Source organism: Anguilla anguilla, chromosome 13 (genome assembly GCF_013347855.1).
Source record: "Anguilla anguilla isolate fAngAng1 chromosome 13, fAngAng1.pri, whole genome shotgun sequence".
NCBI lineage: Eukaryota > Metazoa > Chordata > Actinopteri > Anguilliformes > Anguillidae > Anguilla > Anguilla anguilla.
This window is the reverse complement of record NC_049213.1, coordinates 18,143,794-18,168,166: the sequence shown is the minus strand read 5'-3', so window position 1 is coordinate 18,168,166 and position 24,373 is coordinate 18,143,794. Positions and strand designations below refer to the sequence as shown.

The window sequence follows — 24,373 nt, the reverse complement described above, 5'->3', positions numbered from 1 at the left end:
GTCAGATCTCAGAGAGGAGTTAGACCCTATTATGGCGGTAATGGGTTCGAGGGATTCATGTCTGCAAGCAGTTGTTTACTCACTGGGAAATATCAGCGGATATCACACAATCGGCAAGATCATTAATTGCAGTTTCATCGCCGTTTTTGTTTCGATTTCTTTGGGCTCTGCATGGAGCACTGGATTCTTGCATTTCATTTTCAAGCCATTGCTTGTCATTGGTTCTTAAAATGAGTAACTTTTTTAGTTTGAATGATAATTTCATGAGAGAGAGGGAGAGAGAGAGAGAGAGAGAGGAAGAAAGAGTCATGTACAAAGGACACTCCTCAGCACCCAACACATTCTGCAGTCTTTCTGATTTCCCACAAGAATAGGCCTGAAACATTAAACTACAATAGAATCAGTTAGGCACATGCACAGACAAATTGCCTGATATAAATTCAGCTTCCATCCTCTTTTTCCTTCCATAGCCTAAACTTCCTTGCTTTGAATTAAGGCACATGTTTAAATACATATACTGTATCGCAAGTGTAGCCTTATAGCTCTTTATATACAGAATTTGGGAAATAAAAATATTGTTTTTATTTTTTTTTTTTTAGTCCCAGGCATATTCTGAAGAAGAAACAAGACTAACTTGATTGAAGAGAGAAATTGCAAATGACAAAATGACTCCTGAGGAGAGGAACAGCGGGGTTTACACACGTTAAAAGCCTGCAGGATCACGGTGTATGTATGCCTTGCAAAAACCAACACCGCGCGCCAAGGCTCCGGTTGCCATGGCAACAAAGTCCCCTCTTTCACCGACTAAGATTGTGAATCTGATTTCACCTTTTCTTTCCTGGTTGTGGAAACAGGTCACTGTCTGCTGAAACCGACAGCTTTCCAGCCTAACCATGGCTGAGGACTAACTGGCACTCCTGCAGGGTGGACGCTCATAAGGGGGTAACTGGATGCTGTGACCTGGTGAGGAGGTTGCTGTGGGAAAAGCTGTGGACAGGCCTGCTGATTCTTGTTGTGTTATCTCGCCGGGAGCCGGGCATTTGCATACCGCGATCATGTGCGTTGGTGTCAGTCCCGATATAATAGGATTTATTTAAACGTGGGCCACGCAGCTCCACCCTTGGTGCTGCTGAGATGCTGTGGTATCAGTGCAGAGCCAGAAACAGGAGGAGCAAAGACTCCTGTAATGTGTGCAAGCACAACCATTGTCTGTGGCAACAAGTAATTAGGTCGCATGGCGCTCTCCGAATGACCCAGCGCTTATGTATTCTGGGTGGCAGCGTTTCAGGGAGTGGCTAAGGAACAAGCTTTTCCACGTAAATACACCGGCTAATATAACTAGCTGATCAGCATGCTATGAACCTTACAGTATCTGCACTGCATCTGGCCTATAAATAAATGGAAGCCCATAAAAAAAAGAACAAATGCCGTGTTTTATTGTATTAATCTGACCTCCCTCCCAGATTCCTAGAGTCGACAGTTTAGAGAGAGATGAAAGCCTTGCTGGACTGCAGAACCGCAGGGGTAGAATTAGGAGGCATGAAAAACATCAGGACTGGAAAGCAGGCAACTCCGGCAGTGACATATGCTTTGTGTGTTGTTGGTCATATTTGTCATTGGAGCCGCCAGTTTTACTCATTCTGTAGGCTGCTCTGTGGAAGTCTTGCTGCTCCAAGGCTCAGAAACAACAATAATAGTAGGAAAGCATGGATTGCTAAGCATCACATGGAGAGGCATAACGTACGGGCAGTCTGATAGCCTATTGTTCCTGTACAGCCAGCAAGCATTTCATAGCTTTTCCATCCCAGGCGTAAGGCTTTTCAGACACCGTGAACAGGCTATGTGTTGGAGGATATAAAAGTGCCACGAGGAAGATGGATTTTTCTCCTCAAAACCTTGAGAAAACGCGATCCTCCCGACTGCAAGGTGAATGGAGAGAATGCAGCCATGTTGCATCTGTTCAGATTTTATTTTGATACCCCAGGGGCCCTCTGCAGTGCACTTGTCAAAAGAGACAGAAGGAGAGGGATAGACAGAAAAAAAGAAGGGGAAGCGAAGGAGGGTGGGTGAGGAAAAAAAGCCAGACAGGGAAAACGAGGGAGAGAGTGAGCTCCAGCTTGCGAACTAATTCAGACACTTCAAGTGGACATAGCAAGCGTGTCAATCTGAACAATTTCACGGGTCTAAGTGCTGGTTCCCTGTTAGTCAGAAACACAATGAACCACTGTGAACTGAAATGCGAGGGGTGTATTTGACATACGTTGGCCATGCTGTACACTGGGTCCTGCCTTATACAGTCCATACCCTAACTTGAATATTCTTTCAAATATCACAATTGCCCTGCGAGGTGAAGTGGACTGAGAACTACAGTGATGATGAACTATGATGAAATCACTGCATATTGTTAAATGCTGTTAAATGTTTGTGTGTTTGTTAAATGGCTGTCGGCAGCCATAGAACATGTACCCTGCTTTTACCAATTGGCTGAAGCTAAGCAGGTGAGAGATTGGTTAATATTGGGATGAAACTCCAGGGAAAACCAAGTTGCTGCTGGAAATGTTGCTGGTGGGCCAGTAGGGGGCAAACTTCCCTCTGGTTAAATAAACGCCCATACCCCAGTGCAGTGATAGAGACACTGTGTTGTAGGAAACAGTTTAATCGAGGTTTTGACTCACTGAGGTGATCAATGATCCCACAACAGTTATCAAAAGAATAGGGGGATCCCAGGTGTCCTGGCTAAATTCTCAACCTGCTTTTAATTGGCTAAAAATCGTTCTCTTCCTCTCCACCTCAGCTGAAGTACGGTGACTGGTGCAAAATTGCACCCAGGTGGGTGCTACACATTGGTGGTGGTTGAGGAGAGTTTCCCCCTGATCACTGTAAAGTACTTGGAGTTTGAGAAAAGTGTTATATACTGTAAATGCAAGCCATTATATTGCACTAATACAGTACTTCAGTGGTTAATAATAGAAAGCCTAGCATCTTCATCAAATGTGTCCAGTTGCTTCCTTTTTAATGTGTGAATTTGCCTTATTTGAGTATTCATGCTCCACCTGTACTCATCTGTTTAATAAGTTCAGGTTCTCAGTGGGGATCTCTATGGACTCCCGTCCATAGACTTATGAATACAGTGCAAATCGCACCACTGCAATCCAAACCACACTTCAGACACGTCCCACATATAAAACATCATGGTGTGAAATTTGACGTATGATGAGTGTACATGGCAAGCGATACTTTATTTACCATACAATATGTATGTGATCAACATGTTCATGGTTTCTCAGTTCTTCTCACTGACACATGCCTTAGCTTCTGTGTGATTGGCTACACATACTGTATAGAATATAAGCAAGATGGGGGACCGTCAACTGTGGCCGGTAGCTCCATAGGGTGACACAAAATTGATTTGCGTCGCCCGGAGCATGGGAGGGTTCAGTCGGCTAGGGGTCTGTGTTCATTGCTATCTAGTGACCGTCTGGTTGAACAGGTGCCCGTGGACTGCTTGGAAAAAGCCACATATGAAAGGTCTTCCTCCGACTCCGCTCAATGTGAGCTTAGCTGTAGTTGGCGGTGTGAAAAGAAGCAGCTGGCATGGAGGATTGTGGGTGTCTACACTCTCCTGAACTGGCAGTGAGGTTCGCAGCATGAGCACGGTACGTATAAATGTAAATAAATAACGTCATAATGTGCTGTCTTTACATTATGTAATCATACTGTAAAGAAAGCACCAAAGCAGAAGCCAGGGTTCATATCATCAAGGCTGTCATGCAATATAAAGTATGTCAGTCAACACGGAACACAGAAAGCAGAACTGCATCTACGCCAGGGGTGATTTGCAATCAAAGCATTCATAGTCTTTATTAAGAACATTTTGTTAAATGCAGGCGCAGCACAAATTTAAACCCCTTTGTTATAATAAATACGCCCATCACTATGGGTATACCTGTATCTAATGTAAATAAAATGAATCCATAAATTATGTGTATCGTCATTATTCCCACATTGTAAACAATGTTTAATGTCTCCTTTAAAACGCAACATTATGGTACTAAATATGCAGCACTCTGAAACTCCAAAATGCCATTAACATAGGCGAAGGGGAGCAATGATTTACGTGTGCTCTGAGCAAAAACATCCTCAAGCTATTCCTTTCTCTTTCAATTCACACAGGCTTGTGCTCCCCGGAGCACTTTAAAAACACTGCAGAAAAGAGTGGAGAGTTAAATTTTCCCACAAAAAGCTTTTGCAGAAAAGTACAGGGCAGCCAACAAATAACAGTGCTAGATCTTGCGTAAGGCTGGACCCTGAAGACATGTTGGTGGCAGGTAATGCAGAACGACACCTCTGCACGCAGGCAGGTAGAAGTGCAGTGTTCACAGGCATTGCTGTAGCCCCCCCTTTCCCCCGAAGTGAGAGGAGAGGTTCACATAATAAATACAAACAGCGTGAGGTGAAAAGGAGAGCTTTTTGGCAAGGATGACTCTCCACGGTCCTCTCTTGCCTTCAACTCTGAAGACCGCATGTGATGGCTTGAAAATGATGTGACAGATTCTCATTTCCATCTGCATACTTCCAATATGACACATTATCATAATATCAAAGACAGCTTGATGTTACTATGCATCTGTCATTCAGGCTGAAATATTTGGCTTGCTAGCGATTGAAAGGCAGTATCACTGTTCACAAGGCCTCGGATGAAGTATTGTATACTCCAGAGGATTTATTTTTAATGTTTTTTTATCAGAAATTGTAACTATTTCAGGAATATTTTGTAATGTAAGATATACAAACATATTATTACAGATAAATGCAACAGTATCGGGATAGTGACACCATTTTTGTTGTTTTGGCTGTATACTCCAGCACACTGGATTTGAAATAAAACAATATAACCATGTCACTGACTGATTTATTCTGATTTTTCAGCCTCATGATGGCCTGATTTCTTGGCATTGACACTTTAGTTCTCATGTTCAGAGACATCAATGGCAGACTCCAAATGCACATTCCACAACGAGAATCAATGCTAGACCTTTAGTTAGCTTTCTTGTGCATGAACTAATGATGCAAAGACACATAGCTGGCCAAGAAACTGCTCAGAGAATACAACTGCCCAATTATATTTGCTCCCCCTAAAATCGAGGACAATGTATAAAAAGGGCTGTAATTCCTACAAAGATCACACTCAACGTGGATGCAAATGCCCTCAAATCAAATTAAAGCTTACACACTGCACATCAACATTATATTCATTGTTTTATTTCTGATACAATGTGCTGGAGAACAAAGACAAAAAAAAAAAAAAAAATTCTGCCTCTGTCCCAAATTATATATGATGCCTATAAGAGGAAAAGATCTCCTTTCTCATTTATTTATTTAAATGTACAATCAATGAAACAACATCAAAACCACAAATCCACGGCTGGTTGGCTCATTCAAAAAGGTACCACTCTGGATGAGCCTCATGGCCCGGAATCAAATCCGCACTGTGCCTTTGCTGATTGGCCAGTTGCTCAACCGGGCAGCGTGCAATTTCCAATTGTAACACCCAGGGTATGGGAGGGTTCACTTGGTTAGGGGTCCGAGTTCATTGGTATCTAGTGATCCCTGCTGGTCCACGGAGCGCCCATGGACTGCTCGCTAAAGCCGCATATGAAAGGTCTTCCGCCGACTCTGCTCTGTGTGAGCTTAGCTGCAGTCTGCAGCTAGCAAGACCACGTGTTTTGGAGGAGAACCATGGATGTTTGCACTTTCCTGAATCAGCAGTGGGGTCCGCATATGAATGGCGCTGTGGATGCAGATTACTGGCCATTCCAGATTGGGGGTGGGAATTAAATATGCTCACCCCCACGCTGGGTACCAAAGCTATGAAAAAATAAATAAAGAAAGTCAAATAAATAAAAAACTACCACAATAAAATCCTGTGCCCACTCAAACTTATCAAATCTGAGTAAACAGACCAATTTATAAAAGCAAGAGAGAAAAAAAGCTTTTTTTTTTTTTTTAAGTTAACCAGGGAGGTCAAGAGAAAATGATCATTTCAGCTTCATGGATAGGCAACACATGAACCAAAAAAAGTACTGTTCACTGTGCTCACGCACATTCATACAGGATGTAAACCAATAATTACATTAATTTCATATTAATAAATTCAGTCTATATAGTGATTTCTATTGAATGTAGAATACTGAATCTATTATTTCAGCTTCCTCTACTCGACAGCTTCCAGTATCAGTACCAGTATCTGAGCTGTTTGCTGTTGCCGTGAGGTGCGAGTTGAGAGAGCAGCCCTGCCAAGGTAGACGTTACGAATTTCTCAAACAGAATTTTTTAAGAGCGCGGTAATGAACGAGGGAAACCACCGGATCTTTAATTCACGCTTCCGACTCTTCCCGCTGGCTTCGATTAAGATACCGCAATTCCCACGGCGGGCATCAGCCTCAAATGCATCTTGAAGGGAAGGAGAGAGAAAAATAAAGCGCGGAGAAGACGGCAGTTTAGTCGAATAAAAGGTCGAGATTAAAGAGGCACTGGCAGCCGAGCGTGGATAATTGATTTATAATGTATTAGCGGTTGCAGAAAGCAGGAGTCGCCGGGGACGCGCGGCTGCTTCTGCCGGGCTCACCTCTGCCTCTCTTCCGCAGCCGCCGTTTGATGATGACAGCTCCGGTCTCCCAAGGCCTCTTTTAACGCTACAGCTGTCAATACAAACACCGCTTCTCTTCCTCTCCGGTAAACTGCAATGTAAGGCTTACTTCGGCCCCTGCTCTGTTTCATTATTCATGGCTTTTCCTCTTAAACAGCCTTGGACTTAAAAGGCATTCAGGGTCACACTGCCAAGAAATAAGAGCTCAGGTATTTAAAGGGTTTTGCTGGACCAAGAGTATAAAATGTTTTATTTTTTATTTTATAAAATTGGCTTTTACTTGGGGTTCATTTCCAGAAAACCAGAGATTGATAAAATAATTTTGAGTTATTTACATATTTACATGCAACAGATATATGGCATATGTATGCATGTGTGCGTGGGCACACACACACAGCCTTGGCACAGTTATATATAATAATTTATATTATATATTTTTTTATCACATTTATAATAATATATTGAATATTTTTATAGGCCATTGATGCCCTTTAAACACAAGTCAGATTATTAAACCAATCCTTAACTTTAACTGTAACTCTAAATTGTAATTGTACACTTCTTTCCAAGCTACCTTTTGTAGCTTTGTAAATTCTGTAAGTATGCAGACACTACCCCGACTGTGTCCCTGTAAATAAATGAATCTCTGGCACTGCCATTAGTGAAATGAGGCAGAGACAATCACAGCGTCGCTAGTAACACCAAGAGAAGGAAACTACCTCATTTATTTTTGTTAGTCAAGGATTCCACTTTTAAAAATCGCAGTATACATAATCTATACATAACAGTATATGTGGGAATAAGATGTTTTTCATTGTAGCAGCAGAAAAATGCAGTACTTATACAGTTGTACTTGATGATTAAGACTCACTGTTCCTCTTGATCTTAAAAAAATTCCAGCAACTTGGTTTACAGTGTTTTTAGCAAGTTTGAGCCTGTTGATTGTAATCGATTAGCTATATATAGATATTAACACTATACTGTAGATATTTTTATCTAAAATAAAAAGATACAAAACAAACAAAACCTCTGTATCCATATTCAATGGAACTATTCAACTCTTTCAAATAATTGATGATACCAAGGTTATTCAGTAAAGTTCCATAAATATTTCTTTGTCCTGTCTAGAAATATCAGGATTTGTAAAGGTGAGCTCAGCAGACAATTGATTTTTAAAGACAGTTGGAACAGAAATCCAAGATAGCCACTCCCACGGGGTTTGTCTATCTTATTCGATAGTCTCCTCCATTGCAGGTCTGTTCATCTTGTCTCTCTCTGACCCGCATTCACACAGAAAGCAATTTGATCAACCTGTTGCCGGAAGTCCATTCCTTTTCTATAAAGCTGAGTGACCTGAGCAACTGGGCAACTGAGCAACAAAAGTTGCTCAAGAAATATTGTCCACAGTTTATCTTTTTGCAGGCTTCGCCCATCAAAAGCAAATCAGGGTTTCTGGCTTCATGTTTCTCCAGCAAATATAATACCATTTTGTGAATAATTGCTCCGCTGGGCTTCACTCATTGCACTGGAGGAGACACTAAAATCTTAAAGGCTAGACAGCAGACTATATGGCCAATATGTGGCTTCTACAAAAATCAGTTACATTGACACCAAAACACATTGAGTCTTCTAAACCACTAGACAGCTGGCTATTTCTAACAATCTATCTAACTATGTCACGAGCTAGATAACGTTAGCTATTAAGATTGAGATTGCTAGCTAGGTAGCTTACTAGTGACAGAGATATATAAAGGGGAGTGTTGAAGTGTCCCTGAGCAAGACACCTAACCCCTAATTGCTCCCAATGATCTGACTGGTGCCTTGCATGGCAGCCTTTCACCGTTGGCCTGTGAGTGTGTGTGTGAATGGGTGAGTGAGAGGCACCAATTGTGTGTGTGTGAATGGGTGAGTGAGAGGCACCAATATATATGGATATATAAATATATAGATAAAAGCGCTATATAAATGCAGTCCATATAAATACAGATCATTAGCTACTGTAGCTAGCAAGATGGCAGTTACAAATAATAATTATCACTGTAATGACATAACTATAGAAACTAAAGGACCGGCTATATGGCAGATATATGTCTTTAGCCGTCTTTACACTTCTACACCGGATAAGAATGCCAGATCAGAGCCGGGAAACAATGACCGGTTTACACAGCTGACAGCTGATGGAATGTTTACATGGCTTGTTACCATGGCAACGGCCCAGCATTTCTCTGGTTTTACTTGACACGGAACTAAACTCCACCAATTACCTGGTATTTGTGCTCTGTCTGAAGGTGGCTTTTGACAGATAATGACGTTATTTCTCTTCAAAAATGTGTAGCTGCACAAGAGGACACAATGTCACAGAACTGACAAAAAAATTGAAAAAATCACAGAACCCATGACATCCGTGACTTTCGAGGCGCCCAGCCTCAACTATGACTCTTAAATGTTCAGAAATGGTGTTAGAACTTATATTTTAGTGTAAATATGTACACAGTACTGCGTAAGTACAAAGATCACAATATTATATCATCAACTTTAAATAATAGACAGGTCATATTTCAAGATCACATATTTTGCAAGCAAAACAAGGGGATCTGACATAATAGCATTTGCAATCAGCACAGACAGTCACTGCTAAACAAATGGCGCAGGCTACAGATTTGCAGATGGTTCATTGACATTTGACTAGATAAGGGCCTGCATGTGACCTCTCTAGAATACATTTTTTATTCAAAACAACGGCTCTGTGCTGTAATTATTTGGCTGATAATGTCACACAGGCCATCTCTCCAATTCTGTGGTTTTCAGCAATTAAAGCGAGCATTTCCATTTTCATTATCCACTGAATATGACATAGAGACATAATGAAGCCCTTGTATGGAGGCGTCAAGCACTGAGCCAAAGCTAAATGCAAAATGCCTCAACGTAAACCCTGTCTCTGACCAAAGGAGGATTATAATGACTTTAGAGAATCTAGTTGGGAGCCATTACTGAATTCCTGTACACTGTACCTAGGCAGTCCAAATGGTCCTATGGTAGGCAATGCATTAGCTGGATGTTCATGTGTCACTTTCACCAATCCTTCTAGTGCCACAAAATGACTGACATCATGTTTAAGATGTTTTTCTACATCTTAAACATGTAGAAAATTCAATTTGGAAATCATGGTTGTGATGCTGGTAATCACCATTCCGACAGAGCCACGTGGACCCTGACGTTTCCAGGAGCGGGTAGTGCTACTCACCCGGAACCAGACGATCTCTCGCAGCCTGCCGTCGGTTTTGAAGTTGCACTTTAGCGTCACGGTCTCTCCCACAACAACAGGGGGAATGGGCTCGATGGTCACGGTCAGGTATCCTGTGGGACAGGGACAGAGAGAGGAAATTGGACTTTCTGTTCCGCTGGGCATTTGTCGCAACATCTTCCATCACTTTGAAAGTGCCAGTGTGAAAGGTCCTCCAAAATGCGAAGCTAAGAGGTGCCCTACTGTCTGGAGCATCTCTAGTGAGGAATGAGGCAGGGCTATCCTTCTGGATCCAGAGTTACAATTTCCAGCACCATCTGGTGTCCCGTTTTGGTTTGTGAGTGTGCAAGTTTATGTGAATGTATATGTACGTTTGTGTCTGTGTGTGTGTTTGTGTATGTTCTCTGTATATATTTATTTTAATTCCTAGGACTACCTGGCAGGGATAATGCTTTTACCCTACATTGCAAAATATTTGAGCTGAGAAAGCTGAAGGAGTGTGTTTGTTCGAGAGGGGCTGGCGAAAGACATCCGAGATATGCTGACATTAAAACTCTGAGACTCAGACAGAAAGAGTGCGACTTAGCCAACCTGCTGACACGGCTTCTGACCTCAGTTTGTCCACTGAATGTAAACCACTACAGCTCTGGTGTGTGTCTTCTATGATGGCAGTGAGCATTACTGACCATGTGCTCCATGGAGACAACTCAAAGACTTCAGCTGGGCAACATGCTTTCTTTAAAACACTGCTTGTCCGTAAATCATGAAAACCGAGATCAGGTATTATTTATCATCGGCCTTACCCATCATGGCAGCTCCTGTACCTTCATGCCCCCCCACCCCCCACCCCACCCCTGTTCACCCGTTCACCCTCTTCATACGCAAAGAAAAAAAAAGACTGAGGCAGTGAAAAACAGTCATCTAGTAAAAGAACAACAGTTATTAATACACCCTAACTTGTCTTTTTTTATTTTCGTTACCGCAAGCAGTTTTGATTTATTGAGTGACTAATTCCATCCTGTTTGAGACTACCTACGTTATTGATCTAGTTCATGCAGTCCATTATACAATGCAGAAATAAATTACACAAGTTTGGGTAAGGAGGTCTTTTAGTAATGTTTTTTTTTTTTTTGGACACGTGGAAATGGATTTCCAACATGGCTGACTGGCAGCAAGCTATGTCTGTGCAGGGGTTGGTGCGGGCTGTGGGAGGGACAGGAGACACTATCCCTCCATCAACGCTGAATGATGCTGGCAGGGGTAAGGAAGGGAATGTGTGTTAAAACAGACAGCCATATTAGCCATCAGAAAGTCCCACTGCTCGAATTCTGATCGTCTGAAGCAGACAAGGGCAGTGTTGATGGTCAGTTGTGTTCAGTTAGGCTATTTGCGTTCAGTTAAGCTCAGGTCTGGGTACTCTTCTTCTGAAAGCAAATGATCAATCCCATAGGCTGTTAATTATCTCAGCGCAGACTCTGTCTCACACGGTCTCTATAGGACTTTACTCGCTAAATCTTTATATTCATCTACAGGGCAGCTAGTGGTGAAGAGTAGGAACTCTGGGGAAATAAAGTATATTCCCTGAAAGAAATCAAATCAAACAATTCGCATGTGGTTAAAAATATTCTCAGATTTATTAAAGAGTATTTTTTTTTATACATTTTGGTTTCATGTGTAGAAATTACAGTACTTTTTATACATAGCCCCCCATTTCAGGACATCATAATGTTTGGTACAAATGGTGATCTTAATCTAAGTGAACATGTGTTTCATATGCTGAAAAACATACTTAGGCCAACTAGCCACCAAAACAAAGAGGAGCTGAGGGTGGCTGCATTACAGGCCTGGCAGAGCATCACAAGAAAAGATAACTCAGCACCTGGTGATTTCTATGGGTCACAGACAAGCAGGCATTACTAAACATGACCACTGTAATTTACATAACATTAATATGACCCAAACATAATGGCAAATTATGGAGCTCACTGCATATACACACACACACACATATATATATATATATATTTTTTTTTAAATTGTGAAGTCACAAGTTATGGGCGAGAGAAAAAGAAATGGAGCTCTGCATTCTCAAAGCCATAACCCATAAGCCAAAATCACATTACACAAGACCGGCCATTTGAGTCCTGTTTTATGTTTCATTCAAACAGCATTAAAGGACAGGTAATGGACTTCAAGTCCATGATTCATGTTATTTCCTGACATTGCAGGGTACGAGTACTATACAGGTTGCTTATAATGAGGATTGTTTTTGCTGGAAAAAGCTTTTAGCACATTTATACATAGTTTCCAGTAAGTACTGCAATGGGATGTTTGTAAAAATAAGATTGATTTAGAGAAATCTTATCTATCAATCTACCCAGCAGGGAAATGCATGTCCTGGTTATTTTAAACCTCTGGCTTCTCTAGGCAACCCATGCTTGTGTCTTCATCGAAGATAAAGAGGTTCACCTGTCTTTGGAAAATGCATCATTTAACCCCAATCACCAGTGGGTACAGCTGTGAAAGCGCTGCTGATAACTTAATGCACTGCTGCATTGTAGGACAGGATCTCACTATGCTCTGCTGTCTATGAGTCAAAAGTCTAAGAGTCCAAAACCAAGGGAATGTTTGTATATTTTCCCAAAGGAATAACTTGAAATTACTGCTACATGTATTGTGGTTTATGCTATGACATGGCAATTTTATTTTTAATAAAATATTGCAGAAAACATTATTATTATTATTATTATTATTAGAGTAGGACAGACAACTTTTCAAGCAAATCTCAAATTGTATCATGTGTAACATACTGTATGTTGACAATAGTTTTGATACACTATCAGGTAATATGCAATAACTGACTCATTGATACACATCTCTGAACTGCTAATTCAGATTTTATCTCATGATATGAGGTAAATGCATGAAGGGGGTAAACTAGTATCACTGCCAAACTTACAATTAAGTATTAGGCAAGTCCACCAGCCTGCCCGATTTAAATAATGCATATGGATGGATAGCCGGGTCGGTAATAAGTGTTCGGGAACAGTGGTGTCTGACACCACTAAACCCATCCACTAAGACCACTCTGCAGAATGACTGAATAAGTGAGTATGCCTGAATGTTGAGGACCTAATTTTCACTACTCAAACCCCTCATGCTTTAAAGCTGGTCATAAAACTCACCAGTGAATTTGCTCGCTTTTGTTTCATGAGCTTACCCAGAGCTCCAGCACAAGCCAGACAGCTGCTTCTTTTTGGACTGATTCTAGATGAAAAGCCACTTCCATCTATGTTGTATGGTTGTGGAATTAATTTACAAATGAATGAATAAAGAATGTTGCATTTAGACTAGATGAGTTTGGAGACAAATGGAGTTGGCAAATTTTCAAAGCATGCATAAAACCTGTCCTTGTGTGGGTTTTGCTCCTCCTAGAGATATGTATAACATGATTAACTCGGTTACTCAGTTACTTTATAGTATATGTGTGATTGTGTGTGTGTGTGCATGTGTGTGTTGTGTATGTGTGTATGCTTTCAGGATTCATAAATTAAAACATTAGCTTCACTTAGCCAGGTGGACCTGAAGAGATGTAATAGAAACTACGGTCCATGGCTCATAGAATGAGAGATATTCCATTAAAGCTTCACAAATTTATTGTACACTAAATGTTTATGAGTGTAGTTAAACATTCAGTCATCCCCAGGCCACCTCTTAAGACGGAAACATATCTCTGAGGTGTCCGATGACATTATTATCAGGCAGGGAGAGTCAGGGCACGATAAGATCCTTTCTTTTTGGTAGTGGTCCACTCTAGTGGAAGCTCCATTCGGAAATTTCCTGTAAGCCCCGATGATAAGGCGTGTTGTGTTGCGAGGACGTTCTGGGTTTACTGAGGCTTAGGCTCAACAGCAGGGCTTAAACTCCTGCCTCCCTGCTCTAATGCCTCCACAGCGGCGTATTGATCCCTCCCGCGGTGCGAGCCAGCTGCTCCTGCGCGAGCGAGCTGAGGGGAGGCGCACATCTGCGCAGCGCCAGGCGCAGCCCGCTCCGTAACCACCCTCACCAGGCAGGCAAACGGGCAGAGGTTCCGGAACGATGGAAAAGAACGTCGGCTGGGCAGCAGCCACTCTCCCTGGCCCCTCCCCCCGGCCGCTCTCTCAGGCTCCTCAGATACAGTAACCAATAGGCCTCCTTTGCTTCCACAAATCAGACCCTGATTTGTTCACCACTAGGCATCACAGGGGATTGTGCAAGCTAGAAAAAATATTAAAGCAGTGCTTGCTAATGCTGAAAAGCCTCAGAAGTTTACCAAACCAAAGTTGTGGGACTACTCTAATTAACATATATTAGCTGATAGTAGGATCATAAGATGCCTCTGGCTTTCCTTAATCTATCACCACAACCATTAAAATGACACCTACGAGGGTAGCAAAACAAGCTTTCCTCCATTAACAGCAATTTGCCTACTGTAACTGTTATGACCTAATAATGCACATCTCAAGATAGACCTACCTGGTGTTGCTTCTGTAATTCTTCAGCAAGATTTCTGATAATAGTGTTCTTCAGCAGTTCTGAAATCTGCTATCAACCACTGGTTAAAATCTGCTGTCAATCACTGGTTCCTCCGATTCATTTATCATACTTTACTCACCCTTGCAAAATGCACTCCGCTGGTAAACGTGCTAACCACACAAAACTGGCTGTGCGGTTTCATGTTTGTGCCTTGGCTATTTAATATGCCTGGGAGTCAAGAGTGACATCACCCTGCCTAGGGTAAAGGGAGTTTTAGCTGGACAGAAGTTCCCAGGTGCTCACAGGGTACCAGCTGTGATCCTGCAGAGATGCGCCTTTCCTCTGATCAGCATTGGCTCTCCTGTAGTACTGTGTGGCCTTTCAAGTTTAAAATATTTAATGACTCCCAGGTAACAGAATCGAAGAAGTGCATGAACCTCAGTTGTGTCAGGGAAATACAAATACCAGACCCACTCAATGCAAACTACTTCCCTTAATTATTTATAGGTCTTAAATTATTGCACGTGTTTGCGCATTTGCACATATGTGTGTGTGCTTGCCCAACCTAAGCCCAACAGGGTGTACAGTGACAACTATCATGTAGGCCTTGCAGCGCGCTATTAAAAACGTGTCGAAGAAATATATTCACAATAGTCTAGTCCCTGTTAGTCTACAACTCAGTTACTTAGCTAGCAGTAAGGATGTTTGTTTTAGTTCCCTGAAACCTCATGGTAGTTCTCTATAAATATAACATGAACAACATGGTCACAAGCTGTCCTTGCTGAGTGCCTCTCCCTGTCTCGGGGACACAAGAGAATTCCTCTCATTACTGCAATTAAAGCCCTTCAGCTCAGGAGCAGTGGGTAAATTCCTCCTGATTGTGTCTTGTTCCAAAGCTCTCTGCAAACTGAGGGAGGCTCTATAGATGAAAGCGATCTCAGATTCTCACAATCGTTATGCTCATGTACTTTTCAGCATGAATATGAAGAACGATAGATAGGGCACACATGAAAGCTACAGGAAATTCATGCACACAATGTCCACCATTAGTTCCTAACACGTGTACATTCACATTTTGCCTAATTAGGTGGCATTTGTAGTACAGCATAACCATGCTATTTTCATGTAGTTATACACTCAGTAATAATATAACAATAATAATAGTTATACACTATAGTGTATAATAATAGTTATGCACTATTATTATTATTATTATTATTATTATTCTTTTAATCTACTTTGGTTCATTACAGTCATTGAGTGCACACAAATAGACATACGTTCTCAGACTAGAATAACAATTCTTCGTCTGTGAGCAGTCGATATCTGTGCTTAAGGCGAATGCTGAATGGTTTCATATCTAACGTGCCAGAACGAGCATGTCAGATGACAGTATGACACCGTGAGTGGCACAGAGCCTTCCCGAGAGAATCTCTTGCCCATGCAATCTCTGTTTATTGTTCCACTTAAAAGCACATTCCATTGCTGATAGCCAATTATGACTATGAGCACAATGGATGCAATCACGGTGAGAGCCACTTTACACATACTAATGTTGAGTGAATACATACAAATTGCCTTACAGATCTAAGTTTTCATATGAATAAAAATGACCTGATATAACATGAAAATTCAACCTGATACTTCAGTCCAAGATCGTTGGACACATTAAATGGCAAGGTTTTTAATATCATGATAATTCTGTATGAATACTGGGTTTACTGTCCTTATTGATGTCCTTACGGGGTTCTTAAGGGAGTTATGTAACTTCCAGGGACTGGGATCTGTACACCTACCAGGATCAACCAGGTAATAATGCATATGGAAAGACTTGAGCACTATGCACCTGTCAGACCTGGTAATAATGCATATAACAAGGCTGTAGCACAATGCACCTGCCACAACTTGGTAATAATGCATATAACAAGACCTGAGCACTATGTGCTTGCCATGACCTGGGAATAATGCATATAACAAGGCTGGAGCACTATGCACCTGCCAGGACCTGGGTGCTATGCACTTACAGGTTCTGGGGCTCATTCCAATCTCTAATTTTATCCGTCCTCGTCTCCTCTGTCCTCACCTGACCTGGAAATCGATCAAGGTCTGCCATCTTTAAGGGCAATACAGTCTGATAAATGCTCCTTGGAGGAGCAAGGAGGCTCCCAGAGGGTGGGTCAGCGAGGATACACAAGTGCATCCTTTTTTTGCAGATACACAAGTATTTTTTTAGGAACATGCGATATATAAATGACCAACTTGTGGATCCACCTCTCCACATTTGCCACATTTGTAACTGGCCTAATACACATTTTCTTGATTCCTCCATAATCGTATCTTTTCTTCGTGTCCTTTCCTAGTGTCCTCTTTGGGGGTAGCTATGGAGTGAGGAAAATAAGTGAGGAAGAGATGGCGAGGAGAGAAAATAAGCGATTGGAATGAGCCCATGGTCTTTGGTTACGTCCCCCAGGACCTTGCTGAAAGCTGAACAGGTTATTCACTCTCCATGGACGCCATATGGACAGGAATTCCCCAGAGAGACTCTTTCTTTATTCCCACCTGGAGAACACTATGGTTCCACTTACTCTTCACTGGCAGGGTGCAAGATTACACAGGGTGGCTATAAAAGAGAATAAAACTCAGGGAAAGCTTTTGGTTGGACCTAAGCATGAATAAATGAGCAGTTTAGGGCCCATGTCCAGATGTAAATATGGCACATCCAGCTATACACCTCCCTGGGGATCATTTTGTTCAACCTACTCACTTTATCCAGAAAACTAGAAGTTATTTCCAGCTGTAATTAAGTTAACCCTTGTGTAATCTCCATATTATATATGCACCCCGTGTTCACAGAAAAGAAAAATGTCCCACCGTTATTGCCTGCCTGTGATCAAGCCTCGCCGTTGAATATTAAACCCAGAGTCTATTTTGCATGTGGAAACCTGCCACTCATCAACAAATCGGTGAATAACTGTGCTTTCCTACTTCGCAGTCCAACGAGACTGCATTTATGTAGTCTGCACCACTTGTTTTTACTACAAAGCACAAATTATTAATGTTTGGTTTTGCTTAATAGATGTGTAGCACTTAACTTTAATTATGAATTTCTCTATTTGTATGTGTGCACAGCCTAATTTTTTTCCCCACATTTTCATTATTATGTTGGCTAAAGGTACTGCATTTTTTTTGTGCCTTTTTAATGATTTTTTTATGCCAGTGTTGTGTGTGTGTGTGTATGCCCGCAGGGAAAAAAGTGTCTTGGCAAAGATTCACATTGAGAAACTTATTTTTTGTTTCATTTTGTTTGTTTGAGTGACTGCCTTGGGAGGTCTTTATAAGATTTGTGGATTTATGTAAGAGTGAAAGAGAAAGGGAGAGTACTCCATTTGATGCCATGTGTATGTGTGTATGCACATGTGCACGTCTGTGCATATGCACATTTTCTGTATGAGAGAAAAAGATAGATGAGGAGAGGGAGATGCTAAGATATCAAGTGAAAATGTCCTCAGGTTCTTTACTGAGCTTTATAGTTACTATAAATCATTTATTAATACTTCAGTTAGCAATTGATTTCGCCTGAGTCAAAAAAGACCTGTAAGACTTTGTACTGCTTCTATAAAAATATAAAAAAGGGCAATGTTTAACAATTTAAAATGGCAGGGTCATCAAATTTCATGCTGAAAAATATTATTTAGGGGGTTTTCACTGCTATTCATTTCAGAAAAGGGTCTTTTTTTGACCCACGGACAACAGGGAGGTTAAATGATAATGTAAGTGTCATGATAATCACTAGGTAAACTCCTTATGGCCTACCCCACAATTAACAGTAGCCTTCAGTGTCCTAGTGTGATCACGAGTGAGGGAAATTGCCTCAGGTAAGTGTAACTGAGCGCAGTCGTAGCCATTAGAAGAAAGGATTCTAAGCACTTAAGGTGAGTACAATGAGAGGGTTGACAGTAGGGAGTGTCATACATAACTTTTCTACTAAAACCAGATCAGAACTGTAGGGCATTCAGAACCAAACCAGAACGAGGCAATCGGCGCACACGCTCAGTGGTGCGGTTCTCTGGCGCACAGCTTATGTGCATGCCTCAGACTCTTTTCCTTCACGGCAAGTAATGGCCCACTGCCTCAGCTAATTCAAGCAGAAAGACACCCACTGTTAGTTCAATATGGAAGACTTCTCGTTTATATAAAGCGCCTTTTGTTTGAGCAAAACCGTGCCGCTGGGAGCATTGGACTGTGGAAAAAATGTTTGTCTCCTGCTACCTTTTCAGCCCTGAAATTCCATGTGGTGCCACGCGGCGAATGCAGTAGGAATGGAAAGTGAAACAAGCATCCGATTTGTGGGGGACTCTTTAAGGGGAATCTGTAAATGAAGATTGATTCTGGATAATGACAGGATACTTTTCCGTCTCCGGAAAGCTGCACAAAGGCAGCTCGCAGTTTGCCTGAATGAGGTGACAATTAAGCTTGGATTTGTGTCAAACTCGAAATTGCACCAAATCGTGGGCATGATTGCGGCATCATTTTCGACCCTACATGGCCTGCCATGCCAGCAGAGGCAGGGATATTAGGCGAACACCCCACAAGGAAAGCATTAGCATTCCGATTCTGCAGGCTTGGCCTCACAGCAGCCTCCTGTCTGTTGAAAAGACAAAGCCTTGAACATACAGTAGAAATAACCGCGTGGGGATACCACTTTAGCACTGATCGGAATGACTAAGACATTTTCTCCTCACTCTGTCCCTGCCAGTACCCGCAGAACTGGAGGGGAGGAAAACGACGAGAAGTAAAGTCTGATATAAATACCCACGCCATAGTGAACTGTGTCATCCTGCGGCATTGACCTATGGTTGTCAGACATGCAGTTGTTTCTCCAGCTATTTCTGATGAGTTTGCTTCTAGACTAAACACAGGCCAAATTAATCTACTTCCAACCGGTAGCAGGACAAGAATACCTATTAGTGACTGAACATAACTGGGCCGAGCAGACAGACATTCCGATCGACTTTAATGAGGTGAATATGGCCTGGCACACTGCCTGTGGTGTCCACAGCTGAGGAAAGCTCACATCACCACGGAAACACAGAGAGGCCAGATAGGGACACATTGTGGTTTGGTGCCTTAGCCTTTCATGGGAAGCGTGTCCGTAGATCTGAAAAAAAATGTGTGAAATAAAATAATTTAAAGAGAAAAGTTCATCCATCACAGTCATACAGTGGTCATTACTGGAAGGGCCTTTCACAACGATAATGACATTTATTCCCACTGTTTCTCCCTCCCTTTCTACATTCACCCTACTGCTTTTCTCATGTTCTCCCCTTCAAACTGCGAGGAAAATAAACACAAGCAAATACATATACTCTATACATGAGCAAAATTTCTCTCTCACATCTCATCATCTTCAGTTGAGTTGTAGACAAGAGTCAAGGGGACAGCAGAACTGAGAAGAGAAGTTTTCCAAACTGTTATAAGCACCCAAGTAAACATCTATGAAAATGGTTTGAGACCATATTTTCAGCAGGGAATATTTTGTTTTTTATTGGACAGGGCAGGTATAGTAGTGTTCAAGTTTGAATAGTCTGTGGAATATTGACTTTTCGCAAAGTAATGCTTGTGAAAATTCAGCTCATCAGTGTACTGTGGTCATCTCCCTTTCTCCCCTTCACATTCATTTTCCATCGAAAAAGCCAGAACAAGCAGCAAGTTCAGAGAGGGGTTACTGTTATCAATTCAAAGAAAAGAAGTGTATAAAGTAGTAAACTAAGTGTATAAAGTATTCCAACTAAAAGTATATGATGTCATCTTGTGTACTTAATTTATCTTCCTAGAATGGAAAGCTAGCAACAGATGGAAGACAATGAGTATGGTACAGTGTGTTAAAAATGAAGAAAGCAGGGCTGATTTGTAGCTCATTTGGTTAAAGCACTACGCTGTGGTGCATGAATGTGCCCCATGGTCTTGGACTGAATCTGGACCGTGCCAATGCTATCTGCAATAGGCAATGCGTAATTGGCGATTGCATCGTTCAGGGTATGAGAGGATTCAGACAGTTAGGGGTCGGTGTTTCATCGCATTCTTGTGAACCCCACTGGTTGGGTGGGCACCCATGGACTGCATGCCAAAGCTACATGAGATGTCTTCCACCAACTCAACTATACGTGAGCTTGGCTGTGGGCTGCAATGTGATAAGAAGTATGCTGGTAACACCACATGTTTCAGAGGAGACCTGTGGCTGTCTTCGCTTTACCAAATCGACAATGAGGGATCACGCACGAATGCGGCTTCAAATGGTAACCAGATATTCCAAATTGCAGTGTGATTTGGATATATTCAGCCTCATGTTGGGCATAAAGTAAAAATAAAAAAAAAATAAAAGGAGAAAAAATGATGAAGGCACACAAAATGATGAATAATAATAATAAAAAACTGGATAACATACTACAGCTAAAAGCTTTCCCAAGAGCATATTATTATTAAGAGGGATAATTTCACAAGATAATGACATTAATTAGCATGGGCATTATTGTGATCCTGATTCATAAATACAGCTATGAAAGCAGTGTCTACCAAATGGAAAGTTTTTCTACTGTCTGGCAGTAGGACCTAAATAAAGCCAAAACGCTGTGCCTGAAGAGGAAGCATATATATTACAACACTCTGCTGCACTTTCTGTGAATGTTCATAAGAGCTAAATAACTGTTGCATAAGCATTATATGCCACTGCCATAAGCACTAAAGCTTTCATACATGCTTATTTCAATTACAGTAAATTGGTATAATGTGTTTTATATCACCACTAATGCAGCCAATGGCATTGCCAGGATATAGATTTAACAGTTGGCACATACCGTATACCTATATGTGGTTAGTGACAAAAATTTATGAATGTCTATATAGTGATTATGAGGGACCTGTAGAAAATCTATAAAATGTATGCTCATTCAGGGGCCCTAGGTGAATCGAAGGAATATCCTGGACATGCCTTAAGTAGTTCTCACAAGCTGAAAATGACTGAGCTCTCAACATATCAGAGAGGTTCGTTACTGGCAGTCTATTAGCTGCAGGAGCTAATCAGCATGCTAATATGGGAGCCTGTATGTGCAGCGCTACACAAAGACAAGGATACGCCAGCTAAAGTTGAGACCTGTGCAAAATATAGGCCTATGTCATGATGATGTGTACCTGAAAACAGTGAGTTACACTAATACTTTATTTGTGATACCATCTGTTCTGCATTGTGTTGTGCTTAATATTAGCAGTGTTAGCATGACTACATGTGTAGTAACTGTGAGAATATGTGAGTGGTGTGCAATAGATGGGTGTCACTTTGCTGAATTTAACTTCTAGGCTATATCCTGTGTCTAATCCTGTATCTCGGTATCTAACAAGGTACCTCGGTATCTCGTCTTTTTATCCCACGGCGTGGCGGAACTGCCGCCGTGGGCTATGCATGGCAAATTGTGGTCACTCACTCACTCACTCACAGACGACCTGAGAGGGACGTTTGGTGGGATGCATGCACAGGTGGTGCTTTGTTTAGTAGGACACATGCGCAAGTGCATCTCCCAAAATCACCACTTCAAACGGCATGAGATTTTTAAGCACAGCTTTATCGCCTAACGTTACTTTAGCTAACCCTAACATGTTCGCGTTTCGCCTACTTTAGTTAACCTAGTTAGCGCGTACCACCGATACAGATGTATGGACACACAGAGGACAACAAATAACATTACAGAGGTGAGGACATGCCATAGCTAGCTAGCTATATAGTTAGCCAAGTTTTACTCATGACACTTTGTACAGGTGCGCCATGGGTCTGGACGGTTTCGTGCTTGTTTTCCCTCATATAGCAGTTTTCATTGATATTGTTGTACTGAACCCAAACTACTGTATTGTACAGTGTCAAGTTTATGTTGTTAACCCTTTGGTTGTAAATGTAAACTATACCTTTTATGTCATTGCATTTACCCAGACAAAACAATGTTATAATTACATCGATCGACACCCAGAGTGACAGTCACTCCCCCTTAACCAGCAGAGTAGAGAGGCCTTTCTTGTGTACTTCTGGTAATACATTTTGAGGGATACACATGGATCTGCCAGTAAGGCACACGGTGGGTGAGTTTGTGAGGCACTATAACAGGAGTAATGGAGCGCACAGAGATATCTGTGATGGGTGGCAATGGAGTGTTGCGGGTTTGATTCCCAAGTGGGGCACTACTGCTGTACCACTGAGTAAATTGAACCAATTCAGCAAAAAATACAGCTGTATAAACGGATAGAGCGCAAGAAAAATGTAAAGTGGATACGTTGCTCAAGATAAGGCCACCTGCTAAGCAAACAAACAATGTAATGTAATAATAATGTGTTTATGATTCTGGTATTTTCCATTTTAAATATAATAAAACAAACATTAAGATTATTGCAATCATGATATAATAAATGTCAAAATGTTTGAGTCATCCACAGTGAATAATATCAATTCAAGCTGCTTATCATTTTATATACTAAATCTTATTAAAACTATGAAAATCTATTGTAATAATCAATATAATAATTTCCTGTTTTATTTTAAGCATGCTGTACCATTATGATTTGATACCTTCCTGAAATCTCTGATTAATCATTTAAATTAATAATTATTTATTTATTAAGTTATATCATAACTGGTATAATGGCAATGGCATACAGGAGGCTTCACAAAGGGTCTTTATCAGCATCTCGCTGCTCCTGGAATAGAAGAGAAACCATAAAACCTGGTTTCCGAGATACATGGCCCTGCCTATGTGAGTTTTTCAGAACCCGTCCAGGGGAGGACCTGCCGAATTTCAGCACCTGCACCGAAGACAGATCGACCGCATCCATCAGATGGGACATTGTAACAGCGGACACCGGAACTGCCTCTTCTCTATGAGACGAGTGAGGTTTCCTTCTTAGCCTCCTGCCATGTTGCCACGCCCCTGTACACGCGTTTGACACGCCCCTGGTCCTTCCGAAGCCCGTGCGCGTGGAGGAGATGGTCCGCCCCTGCTCCCTTGCTCCTCAAAATCTGTCGCCAGCAGGAGGCGGTGATCCCGCGCTGGATCTCCCGTCAAAGAGCCGAGAGGCGACCCGCGGGCGTTCGTTACTCCGCAGCCAGGCGGACGGCGGAGCGGGAAAAAAATGAACCTCGCGTGCCGATCTATCAGCGCCACGGAGAGGATTAAAAGACCGCCGGCCTCCTGCCGGCGACGCCAGCCTGCCGCCACCCGCTCTGTTTCGGGTGCTTTTAAGCCCCCTCAGTCTCTCAAGATGTGCTCCCTCGCTCCGACGCCGCGGCGGAGGCTAGCAGGGAGCGGGAACGGGAGCGCGCTCCTTCATTCATTGATATAAATCACCCTCCTTTGTCAGCCCAGAGCACATCTATAAGGAGAGAGAAAGGATTTATTTATGAGTCAACCCTTCGCTAATACATGCAGGGGAGAAGCATACGGCGGAACCGAGTGACGCCGTCTTTTCTCTACAGGCTGTTAGCCTGGGCGCAGACACGCCAGCGCCCGAATCCTGGGCCTTTTCCGTGCCTCTCTGCCCCTCCCCGGACGGTCAGAGCCGCACTATGGAGGGTAACAACCCATCCAACCCCAAGCTGAGGTCAGAAAACTGCCAGTAATACACCCTCCTCCACTAAGAACAGGCTGTCTGAATGTTGTGGTTCCATACTTAACATTATATAGACAAGCAATGAGCCCGACACTGTAGCACAAAGTCCTCCAATGTTATCCATAGACCTTTGCAAACAATGCATGACACTATCATAACCAAGGCTATCAACGAGTGTGCTGTGCAATTCCGTTTGTAATTCTGCTCGAAACTTTGATTCTCATTATTTGAGCAGAAGCAGCACGGCAGTGCAGTGCAGAGGTCAAAGAGCTTGGACTCATAACGCAAACAGATTCCCGGGAGTGACACTGCTGCAGAGC

At 42.1% G+C, this 24,373-nt stretch overlaps 1 protein-coding gene across 1 annotated transcript in view; it reads right to left on the bottom strand.

Annotated features, from left to right (window-relative positions):
- The window catches only part of LOC118210492 (immunoglobulin superfamily member 21-like), a 173,585-nt gene that overhangs the window by 88,756 nt on the left and 60,456 nt on the right, over positions 1-24,373 (bottom strand). The window contains exon 2 of the mRNA XM_035386694.1: positions 9,894-10,006. Within this exon, the coding sequence (XP_035242585.1) occupies positions 9,894-10,006 (113 nt within the window). The remainder of the gene's footprint in view (positions 1-9,893; positions 10,007-24,373) is intronic.